General features: G+C 43.3%; 1 protein-coding gene across 1 annotated transcript in view; it reads right to left on the bottom strand.

Moving 5' to 3' along the window:
- The window catches only part of ITIH6 (inter-alpha-trypsin inhibitor heavy chain family member 6), a 71,244-nt gene that overhangs the window by 32,756 nt on the left and 17,094 nt on the right, over positions 1–21,394 (bottom strand). The window contains exons 3-6 of the mRNA XM_063432714.1: positions 13,988–14,142; positions 7,053–7,163; positions 5,962–6,209; positions 3,185–3,354 (exon numbers count right to left, since the gene is read on the bottom strand). Coding sequence (XP_063288784.1) covers positions 3,185–3,354; positions 5,962–6,209; positions 7,053–7,163; positions 13,988–14,142 — 684 coding nt within the window. The remainder of the gene's footprint in view (positions 1–3,184; positions 3,355–5,961; positions 6,210–7,052; positions 7,164–13,987; positions 14,143–21,394) is intronic.

Raw genomic sequence — 21,394 nt, 5'->3', positions numbered from 1 at the left:
CTTTCAGAGTAAAACGTCTAATTATACAGTAAGCATACTCACAGGCAGACACAGACAATCTCACTGACATAACAATAGAGAAAAGGCAGTGTACATTGCTTCCTAGTGACACCTCTAGTGACAGACACTCAGACGGTCACTAGAGGTGCTTCCTGTGTCAGTGCAGCACAGTGTGCAGCACCTACATTCAGGGCCTCCATGCTCTGGAGGCGCTGAATGTTCCCCATAGAGATACATTGATTCAATGCATCTCTATGAGGAGATGCTGATTGGTGTACCGTTTTGCAGCCAATCCTATGGCAAAGCATTGGTTTGGCTGAGATCTTGATGATCTCAGCCATAGAGGTAGGGCCAGTCGAGGGGTGACCAGCACAGCGTGGAAAAAAAAAGTGAGTAAAAACACTATTTTTAAAAGACACACAGACACACACATACACCATGACAGACACACACCATGACAAACACACATACCATGACTGACACGCACACACACACACACTTTGACAGACACACACACCATGACAGACACACGCACACCTTGACAGACACACGCATACCATGATAGACACACACACCATGACACAGACACGCATACCTTGACAGACACACACACACACCTTGACACAGACACACACACACCATGACACAGACACACACACACCATGACACAGACACAGTGGCGTACACATGACCCATGGGGCCCTGGTGCGAAAATTGATCCGTGGGCCCCCCCCCCCCCCTCGTGCTTACTCTGCGCGGGCCGGGGCAGCAACACATGGCGGCGGGCACCTGGTCGCAGGGGTTGCAGGGCTGCGACTGCGGTATGTACGCCACTGCATGCAGATGCACACACACTTAAAGGACCACTACAGACACCCAGATCACATCAGCTCACAACCTCTGGTTTTAACCCTGCAGCTGAAAGCATAGCAGTTTCAGAGAAAGGTAAGTGCTGAAGACGCACACACTCTCACGAACAAATGTATACACACTAGCTAACAGACACACACATTTACTGACAAAGACACACTCAGTGGCAGACATACATACACACTCACTTACAAAACATACACTCTCACTGACAAACACACACTCACTAACAGACATCAAACAGACTTACTAACACACAAAAACAAACACACTCAGTAACAGACACACACAGTAACACACTCATTGACACTCACTAGCAGACACACACACTCTAACACAAACACCAACACTCACACACACACGCTCACACACACACGCTCACACACACACGCTCACACACACACTAACACTCACACACACACTAACACACACACACACACTAACACTCACACACACACACACACACACACACACACTAACACACACACACACACACACTAACACACAAACACACACACACACTAACACTCACACACACACACACACACTAACACTCACACACACTAACACTCACACACACACTAACACACACACACACACACTAACACTCACACACACACTAACACACACACACACTAACACTCACTCACACACTAACACTCACACACGCACACTAACACACACTAACACACACACACACACACTAACACTCACACACACTCACTCACACACACTTACACATGTTTTTTTTTTAATTTAATCCCCCCAGCCTCCCTACCTTTTGGAGTGCTGAGGGGATTCCCTGGGGTCCAGTGGTGCTGCTGGGCTCCTGGGGGGCCGGTCACCCGGCGGCCGGTCAGGCTGGCTGGTGCGCGAGGGAGCACTCCCCCCTGAGTGCTTCCTTTTCAGCTCCCTCGCGTGCCGCGTACTGATACCGGCGCCGGAAGATTACATCATCTTCCGGCTCCGGTATCAGTGCGGTGCGCGAGGGAGCTGAAGAGGAAGCACTCAGGGGGGAGTGCTCCCTCGCGCACCAGCCAGCCTGACCGGCCGCCGGGTGTAAGCAGGGCCAGCCTCGGGGGGGCCCGGAGGTGGCCGGCTCCTGGGCCCCCCAGGAGAAGAGGCTAGCCCAGAGCGTACATACCGGGTCGCAGGGGCAGCCGGGCCCCCTGGTGGGCCGGGCCCGGTCGCAGCCACGACCCCTGCGACCCTGGTATGTACGCCACTGCACAGACACACACATTACATGACACACACACACCATGACACAGACAGACACACACATGACACAGACAGACACACACACACACACACACCATGACAGACACACATAATTGCTAGTGCTACCTATGCACAGGCAGCTGTCTATGCTGGATGTCCGCAGGGGGAACTCTCAACTTTGCTGGCGGCCGCAGGGGGAACCTTCAGCTTTGCTGGCGGCCGCAGTGCAACCTTCAGCTTTGCTGGCGGCCGCAAGGGGAGCTGGCTGTTCTCTCTCTGCTCCCCCGCCCTCGCGCGCAGCTTAATTTCCGACCGCGGTCTCATTAAGCTGCGTGCGAGGGCGGGGGAGCAGAGCGAGAACAGCCAGCTCCCCTTGTGGCCGCCAGCAAAGCTGAAGGTTCCACTGTGGCCGCCAGCACAGACAGCTTTCTGCCCGGCCCCAGGTGCCGACGGCCCACCGGGAAATTTCCCGGTATCCCGGTGGGCCAATCCGGCCCTGGTTGGCACTTTAAGTTATGTTCATGTAGAAATACTACTGTTATATGTTGTGTTTATATATGGGTCATTACCTTTTATATCTAACTGTGGGGATACTGATGTGGTATGGCGGGGTGTGGGGCAATGACTTTTCAATGTTAATTTATGACCAATACTATTATTTAATAAAAGCTGTGGACAATTTTGACCCACATACCCTAGTGTCTGCGTTTTATTGTGTTATGTATGTGTTTTTTTTGTGTTAAGATTCTGCCTGTCCATATGGAGACTATGCACCTGTCAAGTACTTGTACAGTCAGAGAGGAAGCATTATCTTAAATCTGTGATGTCTGTCAATGACAGAGTGGGATTATATATTTTTGCAAACTGCTGAGGTTAAATCCACTGATATGCAGAGACAAAGGGTTAGTGGGTGGACCTCCTTGCACCATAACTTATGCAAAGAGCATAGTCTGGTTTGGTGCATGAAGTGTCACTTTAAATCATGTTAAAATGTGTGTAGAATGACATGTAATGAGAAGTCAATTCGGAAGACCAGGTCAGATGGATAAAGTCCAAACTATCTGCTAGAAATGTTTTAATGACAGTGTCTGACCTGAACATCCCCAGCGAGGTCCTTCAGAGCAACATCATATTGGATGACGAAATCTGCTGCGATGCCGGAGCTGGCCTGGGCAGTCTGCTGTGCAGGTGATGGTGAAAAAATGACACGGGCACAGCGTGGACCCTTCTCAACCTTAGTGGATGGGGGTACTTTAGTCTCTCCTGAAGCATAGAGAGCATAAACAATTGTTTGGATCAAAACCTAGGAGAAGTAATTCAAGAAAATACTGCTGTCCAAATATTAAAGGGTACCTGTCATGACAAATACAACTTCATCATAAATAATTAATAATCAAATTTCATCCATGTCTTGTGCTACCAGAATTTCTAGCAAATGTCTAGATTTCTATAAAATCAGAGATTAAAGCAACACTATAGTGACACAGACCACTTCATCTTTATAAAGTGGTCTGGGCAGGGCTACCATCAAGGGGGTTACAGGCAGTACTCTTGAAAAGAGCCTGGACCATCTCAGGGGCCCGCATGGGGCCATGCAGCACTTATTGGTTCAGTTGACCCCCCTACCAGTAGGCCCACTTTTGGTATGGCCCAATGCTTCATTAGCAGGTGGGAATAGTGTGCAGGCAGAGAAAAAGAGATGAGGCAGTTGGTGAGGATGTTAGTCAGCATACACAGAGTGTAGCTCTAGAAGATGAATGGGGACAATGGCTCTGGAGACCATGTGAGCATGCCCCCCACAATGTGAGAGGGAGCCTGCGCAGAGCGCCCTCTGGACTTCAGTGATGAGGTCCTGCTGCTGATCTTGGTTTACATGCATCCATATTCCATTCTCAGAGCTGGAACCACCAGCTACACCCTGTACTGGATCTGTAGCACCAACACCCTATTGGCCAAACATTGCACAGTGAGTGGCTGGGGAGTACACTGGGATTTACTGGGATGATCAATAGCTTGTCTGGTGACTGATGCTCTTGGCAGTCACCAAGCAACCTACCACTTTCCCAGGGTTGTCTTAAGGACATTGGCTTGCTGTGTAAGCCTTGTCTCAGGTTCCATGCCATACAGTGAATAAATGACCTGCTTTTATACTTCATAATTTTGTAACATGAATGAATATTACTTTGTCATCGCATGATATTGCTTTCTCCCTCGCAACCATATACCTCTACATAAAAATATATAGCTGACTGTGTGTCTGTTTGACACTGTGTGTATGTGTATGAGCCGAGGTTGTGTGTGTCTGACAGTTTGTATGTTTCTCACAGTGCATATGTGTCTGATGGTGTATGAGACTGTGCTTGACTGCATGTGCATGTCTGTGTGTCTGTTTGATGCCGCATGTGTGCATACTTGTGTGTGTGTGTGTGTGTGTGTGGCATGTGTGTTTGAAAGCTGGAATCTGTCTGTGTGCTAAAGTATACCTTGTGTACTTGTGTGTATTTGTGTTTGGCATTGTGCATGTGTGTATTCTAGAATGCATTGTATAACAGTTCATGTGAGAGTAACTGTGTGTGTCTGTAACATTTAGTGTGTATCTAAATGAGGGGGCACGGCCAATTGTTATGTACTGTGGAAGCTTGTAGGAAAGCATTGAGTGTACTCGCTGTGCATGCACATCAGGTCCCCAATTCTGCTCCATGAGGAGCAGTGGATTTGACCATTGAGGGAGAAGGCCATTTCTCTCTCGATTAAGTTGCGGGAGGTGGAGAGATGAGCAGGGAGACTTGGTGCTGCAAAAAAGTTAAGTAAGAAGCTTTATTTTATTAAATGATATATATAACTAAATTAACTTGTATATACACTGATCAGCCACAACATGAAAGCTGTAGACAGGTGAAGTGAATTATCGTATGTTTCCATGTATAAGATTGTTTGTTTGTTTGTTTTCTACATTTTTTTTTTGTCTAAAATTGGGGTTCGTCTTATACACGGAATGTCACTGCAGGGGTTAAAAATAAACACTTGTGTGCGGGACCTAAGTTAAGATGGCACCTGTCGCTTTTCAGTGTGCCACGGCTCACACACATACCTGGCCTACCTCCTGCCCGATCCACTTCTGAATGCTGTGGCAAGGAGGAAGAGGTCCCTATATGCGTGGGAGCTGCAGCAGACATCAGCACTTACCACCAACGGAGCTCCAGAGACATGCCACACCATAAAAGGAGCAGCCATGCTCCACCTCAGGTAGGTCTTGCTTTCTGATTTATATTTATGGGGGAGGAAATGGGGATCAGGGAGCAGAGGGAACACTACTGTGATGTCCCAGCATGCCCTCACACCACCTGCTGTATTGTGGGAGCTGTAGTCTCCCAGCATGTACTACAGAGCCATTAACTTCACAGAGTACCTTAGCACAGGGGAGGCATGAGAAGTGTATTGTTTTTCTCAGAAGTCACCTCTAAAATATCAAAGTTGTTCTATTTGATGTTTAAAATATTAATTTCTTAATTTTGGGCTCAAAAAACAGGGTTCGTCTTATACATGGGGGCGTCTAATACACGGAAATATACGGTACTTCCCAAACAGCGGTATCCAGGAGAGGTGTGTCCTTCAGAACACCCACTGAAAACATGATTGATGGTCTTAGCAGGAGACAGGAGTAATGGATATATATTAAAATATGAGCTTTTAACAGTATTAAGAGACAAAACTTTTAATTTTATAACATAATTCAAGCCAGGTGATTAGAAAACGGCAAACCTGCATTTAACACGACAGGTTCACCCTAAAGGGAATCCAAAGGCATATAAAATCTCGAACATCTTTCCTCTTGAATAAACCAACCGATTTCTCGTAGAATGCACGTACCTCGCACTGCGTTTGTCATCAGGCGACTAGTACGCAGAGGTAGCACTTGGACGTATTCTATCCCTGTGCGTTCAGAGATAGTCACCTCCACGCTAAGATTCTGGACAATTTGCCCAGGCCTCACACTCACAGCGTGCTCGTATTTTCCAAGTTGCCGCCGGAGCAGTTCCTCGTAGGTCAGAGTGAACCCAATTTCTCCACCTGCTTCCACATTTACCATCACTCGGAACTTCTCGGTGTCTCTGTCCCTGGAGACAATCTTAAATTAAACCTTTACACTTTGGAAAAAAGATACAAAGACTACAATATTTAAATGAAAGCCTCTTGGGTTCAAGATCATTCTGTTACTTTCTCAGCATCCATCGCTTCCTTCATTTTTAATGTTTTCTGGTTAAATAATATTTAGCAGGCCTGTTCCTGCTCATGTAATTACTCTAACGTCACAGAAAAACTAATCAACACCCGCTTCCAAGGGGTTATTGGTCCCCAAACAGTATTTCCTACAAAATTACCTTTGGTGGCCAGGTACAACATGGAACGTGTAAAATAACAAAAAAAGTTAAACATCAACTATGTATAACATAAAGTACAATACCGTATATTGATGCATAACAGATAATAAGTTTTAAAGAAAAGTAGAAATGTTTTTTCATTATTTTAACGGTGTTACATATAGATTATTTGAAGCTACTAGTTGACTTTCCAAATTAGTTTAGGCATGTGCCTAGAGACAATATATGACCCTAAACAAGTTTGTACATTAAGGGCATCTTGAATATCCAGAAGGAAGGGATCAGTGGTGAAGGTTGCCTACATCACCCATAATGCTGTCACAGCCAAAATTCTAGTAAAGCATCAGGGGATATAGTCCACAACATCTGGAGTGGCGAAGGTTGCCTACACCTCCCATAATGCTGTCACAGCCAAAATTCTAGTAAAGCATCAGGGGATGTAGTCCACAACATCTGGAGTTCCGAAGGTTGTCTATCCTTGACCTTTGCTATAGATTGTTATGAGACTTAGCCCTTTAAATGCAATATTACCCAGTTTGAGCATGTCTGGAAGCCCGAGTCCACCATTTGAATTCTCACCTGGTCCCGACATGGGCTGTAGTTTTCCCCTGTTTTCTAGCTTCTTCATACATCTTTTTGGCTTGGTGTTTCTCCTTCACCTCGGCTATGTACGTCTTACCTTTAACTGTGCTGTAAGCAAAGAGAGACCAGAATGCATTGGTGCTTTTTCCAGCATCAACAAACAGTTAGGATAAAATAAGTTTTGTTATTTATAAAGCTCTGGTCATTAAAACATCAGTGATATACTGATGCCACAGGAAAAACATGCCACAGGAAAAAAAGTTTTTAAATAAATTAATATATATATATATATATATATATATATATATATATATATATATATATTAGTAGAAATACTCCTGATGAACACATGCATGCATTAATTGCTGCATTTGTTTTTCATTGGGGTATATTTAAAAACAGCTTGCAAAACCTGCAGTTCTCTGGTCTGCTGACTTAGCAAGCCCTCCCCTTCTAGCCCTGCCCAGATTTTCTGTGGCTGTCCAATCACAGACTTCCCCATGCAACTCAGTGGGAAATCATTGCAAGGCAGATGCTCTGGGCAGTTGCTGCCTCTTGAGTTCAGCTTCACTGAGTTAACTAAACGAGGAAGTAACAGGTCAATTGTCTGATTGACAGCTTGGTGATTTCAGAGGTTTTCAGTGCCAGTATATTGGTGTCAGAATGGATTGACAGCAGTAATTCCATTACCATATTACTCCAGCAGGCAGAAGGCTTTATAGCTGGGGGAATACTACTGTGGCAAAGACCAGGAGACACTATTGTAGGAGGGTTCTCCTGCTCAATTTTCTGCTCTACTCTGACACAAAATTGTCAACATGTAATGTAACACAAAACCCTGTTCCGTAAGCCACAAACGACCTTGTTTGAAAATGTTTTCCAAAGCACAGCGCACCTATCCTTCATTGCCAGTACATTAGCGTCTGAGTTGAGTGACTACGCTGTAGATGTTGTAAAGAGGGGCAGGAGAACCTCCTCAGCACGCACAATGTTGGTGGAAGTGATTAAAATTTTGGAAGGAGTGGGACATTTTTCTGTATAGATTATTTTTAGAAAATCTATACATTTACAATAAATGCAGTCAACGTGTTACAAAAGATTACTCTTATTGGGTTAATCACTAAAATCCCAAAATGAAAACCATCCGGGGCAATTCGGACAGCAAAGTCCTGAAATTTTTCACACTATTCACCCCAATGGGCGTCAATAAGATCCCTATATTACTATAGAGGAAGTTTAAAACGTCCCTTTGCCCCTACCTGTCATGCAGCAACTGTTTAAAGCTAGTCACTGGAAGGCCATTGCTGCCTAACTGCTGCTTACATTGTATGGTTAAGACTGCTCTAGTGACTGTCTACCAGACAGCCACTAGAGGCGCTTCCTGCTGCTTCACAGAGTTTAACTCCATGAAACAACGATGGACGTCCTCACACTTTGTATGTTGATGTCTTGCAAAACCCCATAGGCAAGCATTGATTCAATAGTTTCCTACGAGCAAGGCCAAATGTACGCATGGCGTTTTCTGAGCTTGCTACTAGATTCCCCCTCGCAATGATGTTGGAGGAGACAGAGACCGAGCCAGCGCTGAAGGACTTCACCGCTGGAATTGGTTAAATGCTTTAAAGGATTTTTAACCCCTTTCATTGTAGGGGGGGGGGGGGGGGGGGGGAGCGCTGCCGGGGCAGAAGGACCCTATAGTGTTAGTAACACAGCTTTATATTCCTAATATCATAGTGTTCCTTTAAAGAATCTGTCTGTGAAGATCTTTCTTCTTCTAAAGATCTTTCTTCTTCTAAGAGTTTTCTTCTTCTAAAAAAAAACATTATTAGTGCATTATTAAGCAAGCACGTCCGTGATCAAAGTAAAAACATACACATAAATAAACTATCCTTTGTATCTCAATCATTGAATTTAAATCTGGTACATCCTGTCCTAACTTGTGCAGAACCCCTAACAGTTACTAAACAGGGGCTAAATACGTCTAGCAATAGACACATTGACACAAGAATCTCACATCACTTATTGGTCTATCTGATTGCAAAATAAACCTTGCACCTTTTGAAGAACAAATAATGTTGACTTTGGTTTTTTCAATTTTTTTGTTAATTATTTCTTTAAAACAATTTTTTTTTTTTTTTTTAATTCCCAAGCCGAAAGACAGCAGTCCTTCTGTTTTCGTGTCTCTAAGCAAGCTGATGTCTTAAGAGAGACACGCATAGATTGCTGCCAGCATAAATGTTTGAAGGATACAAGCTGGCCAAAATTAACTTGGCCACGGGGACAAAACATTTCCTTGTGACAGAGAGTTGTGTGTACCGGGATGCTTTGCACCATTTCTTTACTCTCCTCTGTTTATCCTTGGTTGGTTTCCAGCCATCAGTTCAAAGAGAAAGTTATTTTTGAATTATTTTTCTACAGCCAGCATCGGCAAAATAGTGTGGAAAGGGTTGCTGCAGTGTTTTTTGTGAAAAATTTCCAATCTTCTAATTAAATTGAATTACACATGCTTATTCTAGGGGGCAAAAGGAGATGATTGTTTTTCCTAGATACAAATAAACTTGCTGAGTCTAAAAATATGACATTCAGATGACTGTTCTGTTTACCAAAGAAGATATACTACACATTATGGCAATGCGCTTGCTTAGAAGTGAAATTACAAACTACTATTTTTGAGTATTGACCTAAAAACATCCTTTAGGCTGTTGGCAAACAGAAGTAAATTGTGGCTGTGAGATTTAACCATTGTTGTACTGTAGAGGTAGCACATTGCACAAAATAAGGTAACCAAAACTTTTTAACTTTATATATTTTTATTTAACAAAAACATTGATAGGATTTCTTGCCCACCTCCTGACTGTTCTAACCCGTTCTAATTTTTTTTTATCTTACTGTGCGTGTTTGCCTATGTGCATTTTTGTGTGGCAGTGTTTGTGTGTTTCTGTGTGTGGTACTATGAAATGTCTGTGACTGTAAGTGAATATGCTACTGCATGCAAACATTAACACTACACGCAAACGCACTACTACATTGAAATGCCAATACTACACACAAACAAACCACAGCATTCAAACACAAACACACCTTTGAATGCAAACACTAACAAAATAAACACATCGCAGAATTCAAACCCTATAGAATATGTGTGTAAAAATCTACAAACCCTAAAACTACCCAAAAACCTACCCCTGCTTTCAAACTCCAATACTACGGACGAAAAGGTACACAATGCACATTAGCATCATTGAGTTGTATGGCAGTTGAGGATCTACGCTTTGGCCACAGGTAGGTTGCAAGCTCTGTGATGTGCATCACAGGTGAGGCAGTTAGTGTTTGTTTCTGTTTTAAAGAACCACTAAATGCACCAAGACCACTTCATCTCAATTTAATGATCTGGATGTACTATCCCTTTAGTTTTAACCCTGCAATCTAAAACATTGCTGTTTAGTAGATACAGCCAGGGCTGGATTGTCCACAAGGCCACCAAGGCCGTGGCCTTCTATAGCAGGTATCAGAGGGTCGGCAAGGCTGGTGGAAAGATCAAAAGTCTCCCTCACCTGCCAGCCAATTCTCATGCTGGGGGGAATGAGGTGGGGGTAAATCACACATTTAATCAGAGTGGGAACTAAAGTTTTCCACTTTGCATTCCAAGCCCCACTCTGAAGTTAAGTGTCCGGAGTTGCCATGGAGACAGACTCTGGTGGAACAGCCACTTTCTATGGTGACATCGACCAGAAGAACCCAGTAATCAAAATGTTTGAAAAATAAGTCAAACAGGTGATCGGCTTTCTGAAAAGAACACCTATCACATGGAGCAAAGACCCAGCAATAGGACTTTAGAAGGGAGTAGATAGCAATTTATATATTTAAATATCATCTAAGTTAAACTAGTTGAATTATTAAAATTATTATGCAAATGCTACACAACACCCTGAATAACAGTGAGACAAATTTACTAATGCCACAAGAATGTCTTTGAACTACCGTGGTCGAAGCTGCGACCAGGCCCGTCACTCCGATGGCAATGAATATCTAGGGGGCCCGGTCAGCGTTGCAGCGCTTTAACAGCGCAACCAGACCCCTGTGATGACGTCCTCCCACTCCTCACAGCTTTCAGAGAGAGCGGAGCGGGAACAGGATGGAGAGGAGGGGGTCAGAGTGGGAACTCTGACTCCCATCAGCCTGAGCCACCACTGGACCCCAGGGAAAGTCCCCTTCCTGCAGCTAAAAGGTAGGTAACAGAAGGGTGACTTAAACATTTTGCATTTGTGTGTGTGTTAGTGTATGTGTGTCTTTACGTATGTGTCTCTATATGTGTGTGTGTGTGTGTGTTTGTGTATGTGTGTCTGTATGTTTCTCAGTATGTATGTGTGTGTGTTTGTGTATGTGTGTCTGTATATTTCTCAGTATGTATGTGTGTCTGTCTTTATGTGTGTATGTGTCTTTGTGTGTGTGTGTATGTGTGTGTCTATGTACGTATGTCTGTGTGTATGTCTGTATGTATGTGTGTGTGTGTCTCTGTATATGTGTGTGTGTCTATGTGTGTGACTGCATATGTATCTGTTTGTCTGCATGTGTGTGTGTAGGGAGGGGGGTGGACGTATGGGGGGAAGGCAGAAGTAGATGTATGGGGGCGGGAAGTAGACATATGGGGGGGTAGATTTATAGGGGGGAGGCCCAGTGGTGTATTCTGGTTTTGTGCTGCCCTAGGCGGCATGCGAGGGAGCTGAGCAGAGCGCTCAGAGGAAAGTGCTTCCTCGCCAGCCGCCCGCCCAGCAGCCCGTCTGGATTGTCAGTTAGTCGCAAGGCATTTGGGGGTGGCTTTTTTTGCCGCCCCCTGGAAAATGCCGCCCAAGGCAAATGCCTTGTTTGCCTCGCAGCTAAAACGTCCCTAGGGAGGCCCCAGGGCAATTTTCGCACCGGAACCCCGTGGTTTGTTGTTACGCCTCTGTCCACAATTCACATGGACACAAATACTACACCGCAAACAGTTCTGCCTGCACAAACACACAGCCTTACAAAAGCCTTCCTCCCACATAAGCAACTGTACAAGCAGCCTCCCTATTCGTGCAACTGCACACACACTCAAGCCCAAAAATAGCATCAACAGAAACATGCCAGAAGTAGCCTTTACTCACACACAGCATCACAAGCAGCCATACCCCCCACAACATACACAAACCATACAATTAATGTCCCCACTAACATAAAGAACTACAAGTAACCCGCTCCCACACACAACCCCACAAGCATCCTCCACACACATTACCCCCACACAGCCCAGTCCCACTTATCATCCAATCACCTACTTAATCACGTTCACCATCCAACTTTATCCCAAACTCATCACATTCACCTGTCCAGTCACATACACCAAACTTGTTATGTATATGTGTGGTCGGGGGTGGCTTTGGACCAGCAATGAGGATAAATCTAGTCCTGGATAGAGCACTGTCATGACTGCAGGGTTAACACACAACTAGTGGTTGTCTTTATGACAGCCACTAGAGGTGCTTGTCCTCCCTAAAACTGAATCTCGGTTCTCAATGAAATGCTGCTCCTGGAGGGCATTTGATTGGCGCAGCGTGGCATTTTGCCCGCATGAGCACTAGCCTCCAAATGCTTCCCTATGGGGAAGCATTTGATTGGCTGAGATCGTAAAGACAGATCTTAGCCAAGGAGGGGGGGCAACAGGACGGAGAACAGATTGTTGATAGAGTTTAGGTAAGTGCGGTAAATTGCTTTATTGAAAACTGCTGTTGAAGCCTCTCATATGGGCTGAATGCCCTAAGCTCAGATTGTATACATAAGTGCTCTTAGTAATATGCTCACGCTGGATACAAGGGAATTATACCCTATTCTCTTTAGATCACGGGTGCTCAAAAGGCAGATCTCTGTATGTTTAACTTGTTTTCACAATTCTGTTTATGCATTATTTACTTTTATTCAGTGCATGCTGAATATGTTTGAGAAACTTATTTAAGCTAGTATTTGAATTAAGGAGACTAGTTTTTGGATATTGAGTCCTGTATGGCCCCCCTGTGGATCTTACGTTCATACAGTAATGGCTGATATATAACTATACACAAAAGCATTTCTGTCATAAGCTGCTGTTGAGATGATGTTAGTTGTGTGACTTTAACCCCTTAAGGACCAAACTTCTGGAATAAAAGGGAATCATGACATGTCACACATGTCATGTGTCCTTAAGGGGTTAAAGAGATACTCGAAGCACCAAAACAACTTTAGCTTCACGAGTGGTTTTGGAGTATAGATCATACCTCTGCAGTCTAGGAGTTAATTCACTGCAAATTAGGAGCACACTGTAGTGGTGTAGTGGAGTAACCGGGCCCGCTTCATCTGCAATGGGGCAAGCCATATAGCAATGGTTTGCCGTCTTACATGGGTCCAGCTGGACTCTGAGGGTCCTTTCACCTCTGGTGATGACAACCGGCTTCTGCAGAGTTGTTGAAGCCAGAAGCCAATCCAGTCACTGTTCAGCAAGATTCCAATCATCTTGATCATTTTAAATCACTGAAGTGATCATGGTGCTTGGATCAGCCATTTAAGCCTAGCATATCTTTAATATCACATAGTTTAACGGTGGCTAAACTATAACCCGGTTATGGTGCTCGGACTGTTCCTATAAGCCTCATTTTAACCTTTAGATTGTAAGCTCATGGGGTATGTAACTAAGCACTTTGGATAAAAGAGATTCAATTGCTAAATCTCAGCTAATGGCCTTCTTTATCCCCCTTTATTGTATTTGTGTTTATTGTACTGTGCAGCAGAATATGTTGGTGTTTCATAAATGCCAGTAATAATATTAACAACCTTAAAGTAACAATTTAAAAGCTGCTTCAACTGCAATGTTTCAGTGCATAGTAATATCCGGCGATTTGGCAAGTTTTTAAAATACCAGGTGAGAAACTTACAGGGTGAAGTTAGATATGAACGCTGAGCTGGGCAGATCCAAATCAAAGATGGCGTCCTTAGCTTCAGAGTGAGGGTTGAGCATAACAGTCTGCACCTTTGTGAAAGCATATCGGGAGACTATAGTGGACTGAATGGAGAGGCTGCTGATGGTCAACTAGAAGAGGGGAAACAAATGTAACAAATTAAAAAAAATAAGGACTAAAAAAAGTATTTTAATTAGTATTAAAATATATTGAAAAGGGGGTTCAGTCATTCAATAGTGAATAGTGGTGAGCCAAAAACCATTATTGATGCCAAATTAGCACAAGTGGGAAAATAACTTGGGGTTTAAGATATTTTTCAATTTCGTCATTTTGGTCTAAAACATGCAATTCGCTCGTGAAGTTACCACAATGCCTTGTTAGTGAATACTTAATATCTGCTACATTTGTAAAGGGACAAGACGCAATAGACAAATAAAATTAAAGGGACTCTCTAGGAACCTGTCACGTATTCTTCGTCTCCATGTGACAAAAGCGGAGATAATAACCTTCCGAAGATAGAGGGGAGTGCCGCTCGGCGGTCTTCTGCTATCATGCCTGGCTTTTGCGGCATTTTGGTGGATGATGGCCGCTGCGGACCCATGCAACTATATAGCCCCACGTCCATACACGGTAAAGACGATGTTGACGTGCAGGTGACGTCACGCAAAAGACGAACACGCACATTTTGGGGTCAAGGGCTAGGTACAGCCAATCGGATCTGCAAAATGGTTATTTGAACACTCATATTCCCTTAGCTCATTGCCCTGCCATGGTTTCCCCTAGATGGTTAACCGAGAGTGTGTTCCTGATCAGTTTTTATGGTTTTTGACTTTGGCTTCGTTTCGACTTCCCTGATTTCTGGTGCCTTTGACTTTTGGCTTTTCCTTATCGCTGTGTATCATTCTGTGTCTCTGGCCTAGGCTAGTTTTCTGACTTTTCTCAGTTACGTTAAGTCCTGCCCGGTAAGACCTTAGTACTAGGGTATGATACTATTCTGTATGCTGGATCAATATAATCCTGACAGAGCCAAAACAACTTTAGCTTAATGAAATTGTTTTGGTGTATAAATCGTGCCTCTGCAGTCTCGCTGCTCAATTCACTGCCATTTATGAGTTAAATCACTTAGTTTATGCAGCCCTAACCACACCTCCCTTGGCTGTGACTCAAGCAGCCTCCATGAAAAAAAAAAACATTCATTTTCAATCAGATCTTACAGCACAGTGTGTTTACTTCAGAAGTTATCTCCTTCTCTGTTAATGAAACTTTAACCATATTAGACACATTAAACACACTGCTCAACAAGGAAGCTAAAAAAAACAAAACAATTTTTTAAGAAGTGTTTAGGGAGGCTGTGTGGGTCTTATTGAGGATTCTTTGCTGTTCTTGACACGCAGCCTGTAGAGGTTATGCAGCTTGAAGTGTTCTTTTTACAGTATAATACAATACATGTATATAATAAATGTCTATAATATATGTAAAATAAATACAGCCATAAAATAAATTTCCATTCCATTGAGTTAGGTCAATAAAAATTAGCTCATGTGCAATGGAATGCAATTTTAAGGGCGGATCTCTATTGCCTTAGGTATTCTCAAGTTGCCTTGAGATATAATTTATTTTTACATTTGAAAACATTTACACACACACGTGTCTATATAAGAAAACTAATTGGCCCAATAGTGTGAGATAATATTTAAGATTTTTTTTTTCTTTAAACTTTTCAGTGTTTTATTTAATCTCAAAATTACTGGAGATTTGCACCGAAACTATTTCCTGTTATATATTTTTATTATAATTATATATCTATGTATCTTTTGGAGGGAGAGAAAGGGGAACTCTCTAAAATAAGTAACCTTTTCTTTAGCAATCCATATGTTTTAGCTCTCAGACACTTCTCGTTTAAGGAAGGGTATGGGATGTTACTCTACACCGGCGTCACAGGAAGCATTAAAACACCTGCTCCCGTTGGGCTGAACTTTGGAAAACTTACTTGGCTCTGTGAAATTATCCATTACCTAAGTTATAAAATACATACTTAAATGACTTTCTATCTTTCCTATATGCTCGAGGAACAAATTCACAGGAGACTACAGCTTGTGCCAGCCAGGATAAAACCAGCCATCATTCCATCGAGGAAGACAACTTTCTACATGAGGGGCAACTCAGTCCAATAACACAGTAGCCAAAAAATACATCTAGTGTACAGTTAGAAAAAAAAATACTTGTGCAGAACTGCTTCTGGTGGAGTAGGTAACCATGAAGACTAAGCATCGGAACTTGGAGGTATAAACAAGGGTCAGAAGTTGTCGACTGGAGCCCTTGAGAGGAGATGCAAACCTTATAAAAAATACTTCCTAAGGAGGCTAAATATTGGAACAAACATTATATATTTCATAATTTCAAATAGAAACAAAGATTATATTGAGGAGAGAATTGAAAAGGGTGATCAAGGACATGTAGTAAGAGAGTCCATAATTCAGGACAGATAGTACAGAATGGAGTTCATCATAAAAAGGTTTGGTAGGAAGGTCAAAAGCGGGACATATTTTTTGTGTGTGTTTGGATACAGATACTGAAGTATGAAAAGAACTAAGCAATAGGTGTTTGGTTTTTAAGGATTAATAGAGTCCAATTAGTAGTTTTGGGCATGATTGCATCACTGATGTGTCTACAAACCAGTACAATGGACACTAAACTGGTTGAGATCTTTGTTATCCCAGTTAAGGCCAGGTCACAAAACTGCAAAAGCAACTGATGGTTGGAATATTTAACCCCTTAAGGACACATGACATGTCTGACACGTCATAATTCCCTTTTATTCCAGAAGTTTGGTCCTTAAGGGGTTAAAAGGTTCATGAATCCAAGAGCATCCAGGATCACAGTGATCCTTTTATAACTTTTATTTCATACTCTTATTTGCTTCATTATGATGAGAGGACCATAAGCCAGATAAAAATGCCCAAAACTTCTAATTTGAGTAGATAAGTGTAGAAAAGTTGGATGCACATGTACCTCGCAGGGAGCTGGAGATGCAATGCCAATGGATAGACATTATTATCATCTGGATGAAAACTTATTGTTGCTAAGCCAGCTTCTTGGAATATTTGGCAGCCAGAACCTCTCTCTGTTTAACCCCTTAGTGACCAGACCATTTAAAATTTTCTTATCGTCTTATACGCCGGGTGCAGGCACTGCAGCCGCCTGAATGCTCTATAGAGAGCCTCAGGCGGCTGCAACACTGCCTGTCTCCTCACCTCCCCTTCCCTGTGTAGTGTGGCCGAGCTCCTCTTCCTCCTGTCAGTCCGGCCGGGTACCGCGCGGTACAGGAGATTCAGTTTCCTGTTCCCGGCCGGACTGACAGGAGGAAGAGGAGCTTGGCCATGCTACACAGGGAAGGGGAGGGGGGTTAAAAAGAACATGGGGAGGAGGGAAGGGAAGTAAGAAGAACACGGGGGGGGAGTGAGAATAACACGGGGGGAGTGAGAAGAACACAAGGAGGGGGGATAGGAGAACACAGGGAGGGTGGACGTGGAGAAGGGGAGATGAGAACACAGGGAGGGGTGGCATGAGGAGAACACAGGGAGGGGGGGAGTAAGAAGAACACAGGGAGGGGGGAGTGAGAAGAACACAGGGAGGGTGGGGGGTTGAGGAGAAGGGGAGATGAGGAGAACACAGGGAGGGGGGTGAGGAGAAGGGGAGATGAGGAAAACACAGGGGGGGCTAGAAGAGACCGGTAGGGGAAGGTGGGGGAGAGGAAAGACCACTAAGGGGCAGGGGAGAGCTCTAAGGGACGGAAGAGAGAGCTCTGTAAGACAGGGAGCTCTTTCACACTAAGCGCACACAAACACACACAGAATGCATCTCTATACATACACAGAAACACACAATGCATCCCTACACACACAGAACCACAACATGCTTCCCATACACACAGAGAAACACAAAATGCATCCATTACACACACACACAATGCAACCCTTGCAACCCACATAATGACAATGCATCCTTTGCACACATACACAGAAACGGCGAGTACTGTATATCCCAAACTCTATATTTTAACTGGAAAAGTTGGGGGTCGTCTTATACGCCCAGTCGTCTTATATGCCGGAAAATACGGTAACCCGGATGCGAAGAAACTGTTCTAATATTCAAACATTTGAAGAACAATCTCAAATAATAAAAATAAGATATTCTGAAAAAGGATATAACATAGAACAGATGGAAAGGGAAATTACACAAATAAAAAGAAGAGAACGTTCAGAATTTTTTGTTGATAATAGACTGAAAAATAAAATGTAGAATTTGCATTTATCACCAAATATAATACACATGCCAAAAAAATAGAAAATATCCTTAAAAAACATTGGTCCATCTTAAAAAAGGACGAAATTCTAGGTAATGTTATTATACCTGAAAAACCAACAGTTATTTATAGAAAAGCTGATAATCTTAAAAATCAATTAGCACCCAGCCTCTTAATTATACAGATTACAAATTCTAATAATATTTTTTATCAACCATAAAACTCCAGGATTTCATAAATGTGGTACCTGCTCTACATGCGTATAATTTGATTACATCTTTTTTTCCTACTCTCACTTGGTGGGTTCATTATTTTTTTTAGCAATATATGTATATCCTTTTATATCCTTATATCCTTTTTTTCCCCCTTTTTTCCCTTTTTTTCCTTTATATATATATATAGGTTTTGTGGTATATATATATATATATATATATATATATATATACAAAGCAAGAAATGACAGCACTCCATGGATTTGGTAAATCAAATTACTGTATTCAAATAGCACGCAAAAAAATCTACGTTTCGACCGTCTAGCGGTCTTCAATCTTGATAAAGACCGCTAGACGGTCGAAACGTCGATTTTTTTGCGTGCTATTTGAATACAGTAATTTGATTTACCAAATCCATGGAGTGCTCACATTTCTTGCTTTGTTTATAGTATTTTGCACAGAGAAGCACCTGGTATGTATTATTATTTGGGAGTGCCAGAAATTGCATAGTTTATATATATATATATATATATATATATATATATATATATATATACATATGTATTGTTTTTGATATATGTATATATTATTTTTGATATTTTTATTATTTTTGTATTATTATTTTTGTATTATTTTTTATGTATACATATGTATATTTCTTTAAGGTTTGGGTCTCTTGTGAATCCGCATATATATTCTCTTTTCTTGTATTTTGCATATATGTGATGATATACGGTACATGGGCATATATGCTCAAGATGACAGTGGGTTTGCTTTTTTTCACCACTGCCACCTCGAACTTTTTCTCGTTGGTTTCTATTCTTGATATGCGTTCCACTGTGGAGCGCTGTAGTGGAGGTTCCGGTGTGCGTTCCACCTTGGAACGCGGAAGTTACAAAGATCGTATGTCACATGACGTTTGTGTGGACTCGTCCAATAAAAAACGACTGATGTCAGACCCCGGAAGTACCCAACATCGCGGAAAAATTTGATTAATGAGAAATACCTGCATTCAAGGATATATAAAGGAATGATTTTGGACTGTACTCGTATCCCTGAAGAAGTCAGCATTGATGAAACGCGTTGGATTGAGTATTTGGAAAGACTTTATTTTCATTTTATTTCATAATTGTATTATTATTTTTATTTTCTTAGCACTTAGTGTGGTGTGATCAGCTGTTGTTCCATCTTCTGCATAGACCCATTTTGTCATCTTGGTCCACTTGTTAGTGGAGATATGCTTGCTGATTGCGACCTGAATGTAAGTGCAATCAGTGCAATAAATTTATATACTTTTTAACAGTACTATTCTATGTATATTTCTCTTTTTATCCATTTGAGGATCTCATATTTGAAGAGAATTTTCGTTTCTACTAACAGACACCCTTAAGGGGAGATAGGCGCAGACCATCAATACCTTTTGTAAGTTCTCTACCTCCTGGATGTTATAATTCCTTTAAATACATACTTCACGGGGGGCGGGGCTGGACCGCCGAGCTGTACGGTTGCAAACAAGAGCGGCTCCTGCAACAAACCCATGATTAAACTGCTCAAACTTAGTTTTCCACCCAAAAACAGACCAACTGCGATGGTGCCCAGAGCAAGGGGACTGCTGGATCCAGGGAGAGGCTGGCTCACCGGGCTTCAGCCCCTGGAGGAGAGACTTTCGTTGCCCCAACTGAGGCCTTCTCCGGCGGTGAGTGGGGCGGACGGCCGCTGCCCCACTATCCTGCATCACAGACCCCAACCAGAGGCGCAAAACCAGGCGGACCCGGCCCTGTTCCCTCCCCTGTGGACCGGGGGGTGATCTCGATCCTCACCCTGTGGCCCGGACTGAGAGCTCACAATCAAGGCTAAAGGGCCCGAACGCTGCACTCAAGATGGCAGACGCCATGTGCGCAGGGGACAAGGAGAACACCTGCTCCCTCTCCGTGCTCACAGAAACCAACGCGGCTCCGGTCTTCCGACCCTGCAATACAGTGAGGCGGAATAACACTCACCTGCTCCAGCGGCCAACCAAGTCAAAGTCGAGCTGCACAGGTGACCCAAGCAGACAACAGCGGCAGCACTGTGGGGGAAGAGCGCCGTGCTACGACCATTCCAAGCTCAGATAACCGTGCCAGCCGCCAACCGAGACCCTCCTGCGGGAAGACCGACCTCATACTCAACCCACACCCAGCCTGTACCAAGACGACCCAGGAGGCTGCAAATTCATACGGACAACACCAAGATCCCTTACAGGGCTGACACAAGCCTCCAGAGGCACATCAGTGGCAAGCTCAAAAAACCACGGCTGCAGCCCAAGGGAACCCAGCGAGATGCACAGTGCAAAACACGGAAGGACTATACTCTGATGCCTGCTCTGATGGACACTCGCTCCCTGCTACACAGAAACGGCAGAGCAGGTATCGGATAGCTATGGGACTCCCCCTGTTTGTGAGGTCTCAGGACCACCATGCTGACGGCCCATCCCTACTATTGCGGCGCAGGCAACCCCAATATACCAGGGTGACAACTTCTCTAAAACAATATTATTAGCCCTAGCATGCATGTTATTCTATGGTCTAACTGCACTAGCCTGCTTGCATATCTAGCGTTGTATATCTGCAATACTTGTGTAGACAATAGACTAATTTCTGTAGCGATCAAGCCAGCTCACAGCATAAACCTATTCTTAAAGTCGATACGCTACTGTTACCACTACCTAAGCCTACCTATACTATAAAATTGTGCATGTTACTCGTATGTCCCTCATATTAAGCGACGAAAATGCTTGAGGACTGCTTTTGGGGCACCTCAGGCCTGCTTGTACCACTTATATGCACTGCAAAAATAAAGAATTTAAAAAAAATAAAAATACATACT

This window comes from Pelobates fuscus, chromosome 9 (genome assembly GCF_036172605.1).
Source record: "Pelobates fuscus isolate aPelFus1 chromosome 9, aPelFus1.pri, whole genome shotgun sequence".
Taxonomy (NCBI): Eukaryota; Metazoa; Chordata; class Amphibia; order Anura; family Pelobatidae; genus Pelobates; species Pelobates fuscus.
Note: the sequence above shows the minus strand (reverse complement) of the source record. Positions and strands in the feature narration are given on the sequence as shown.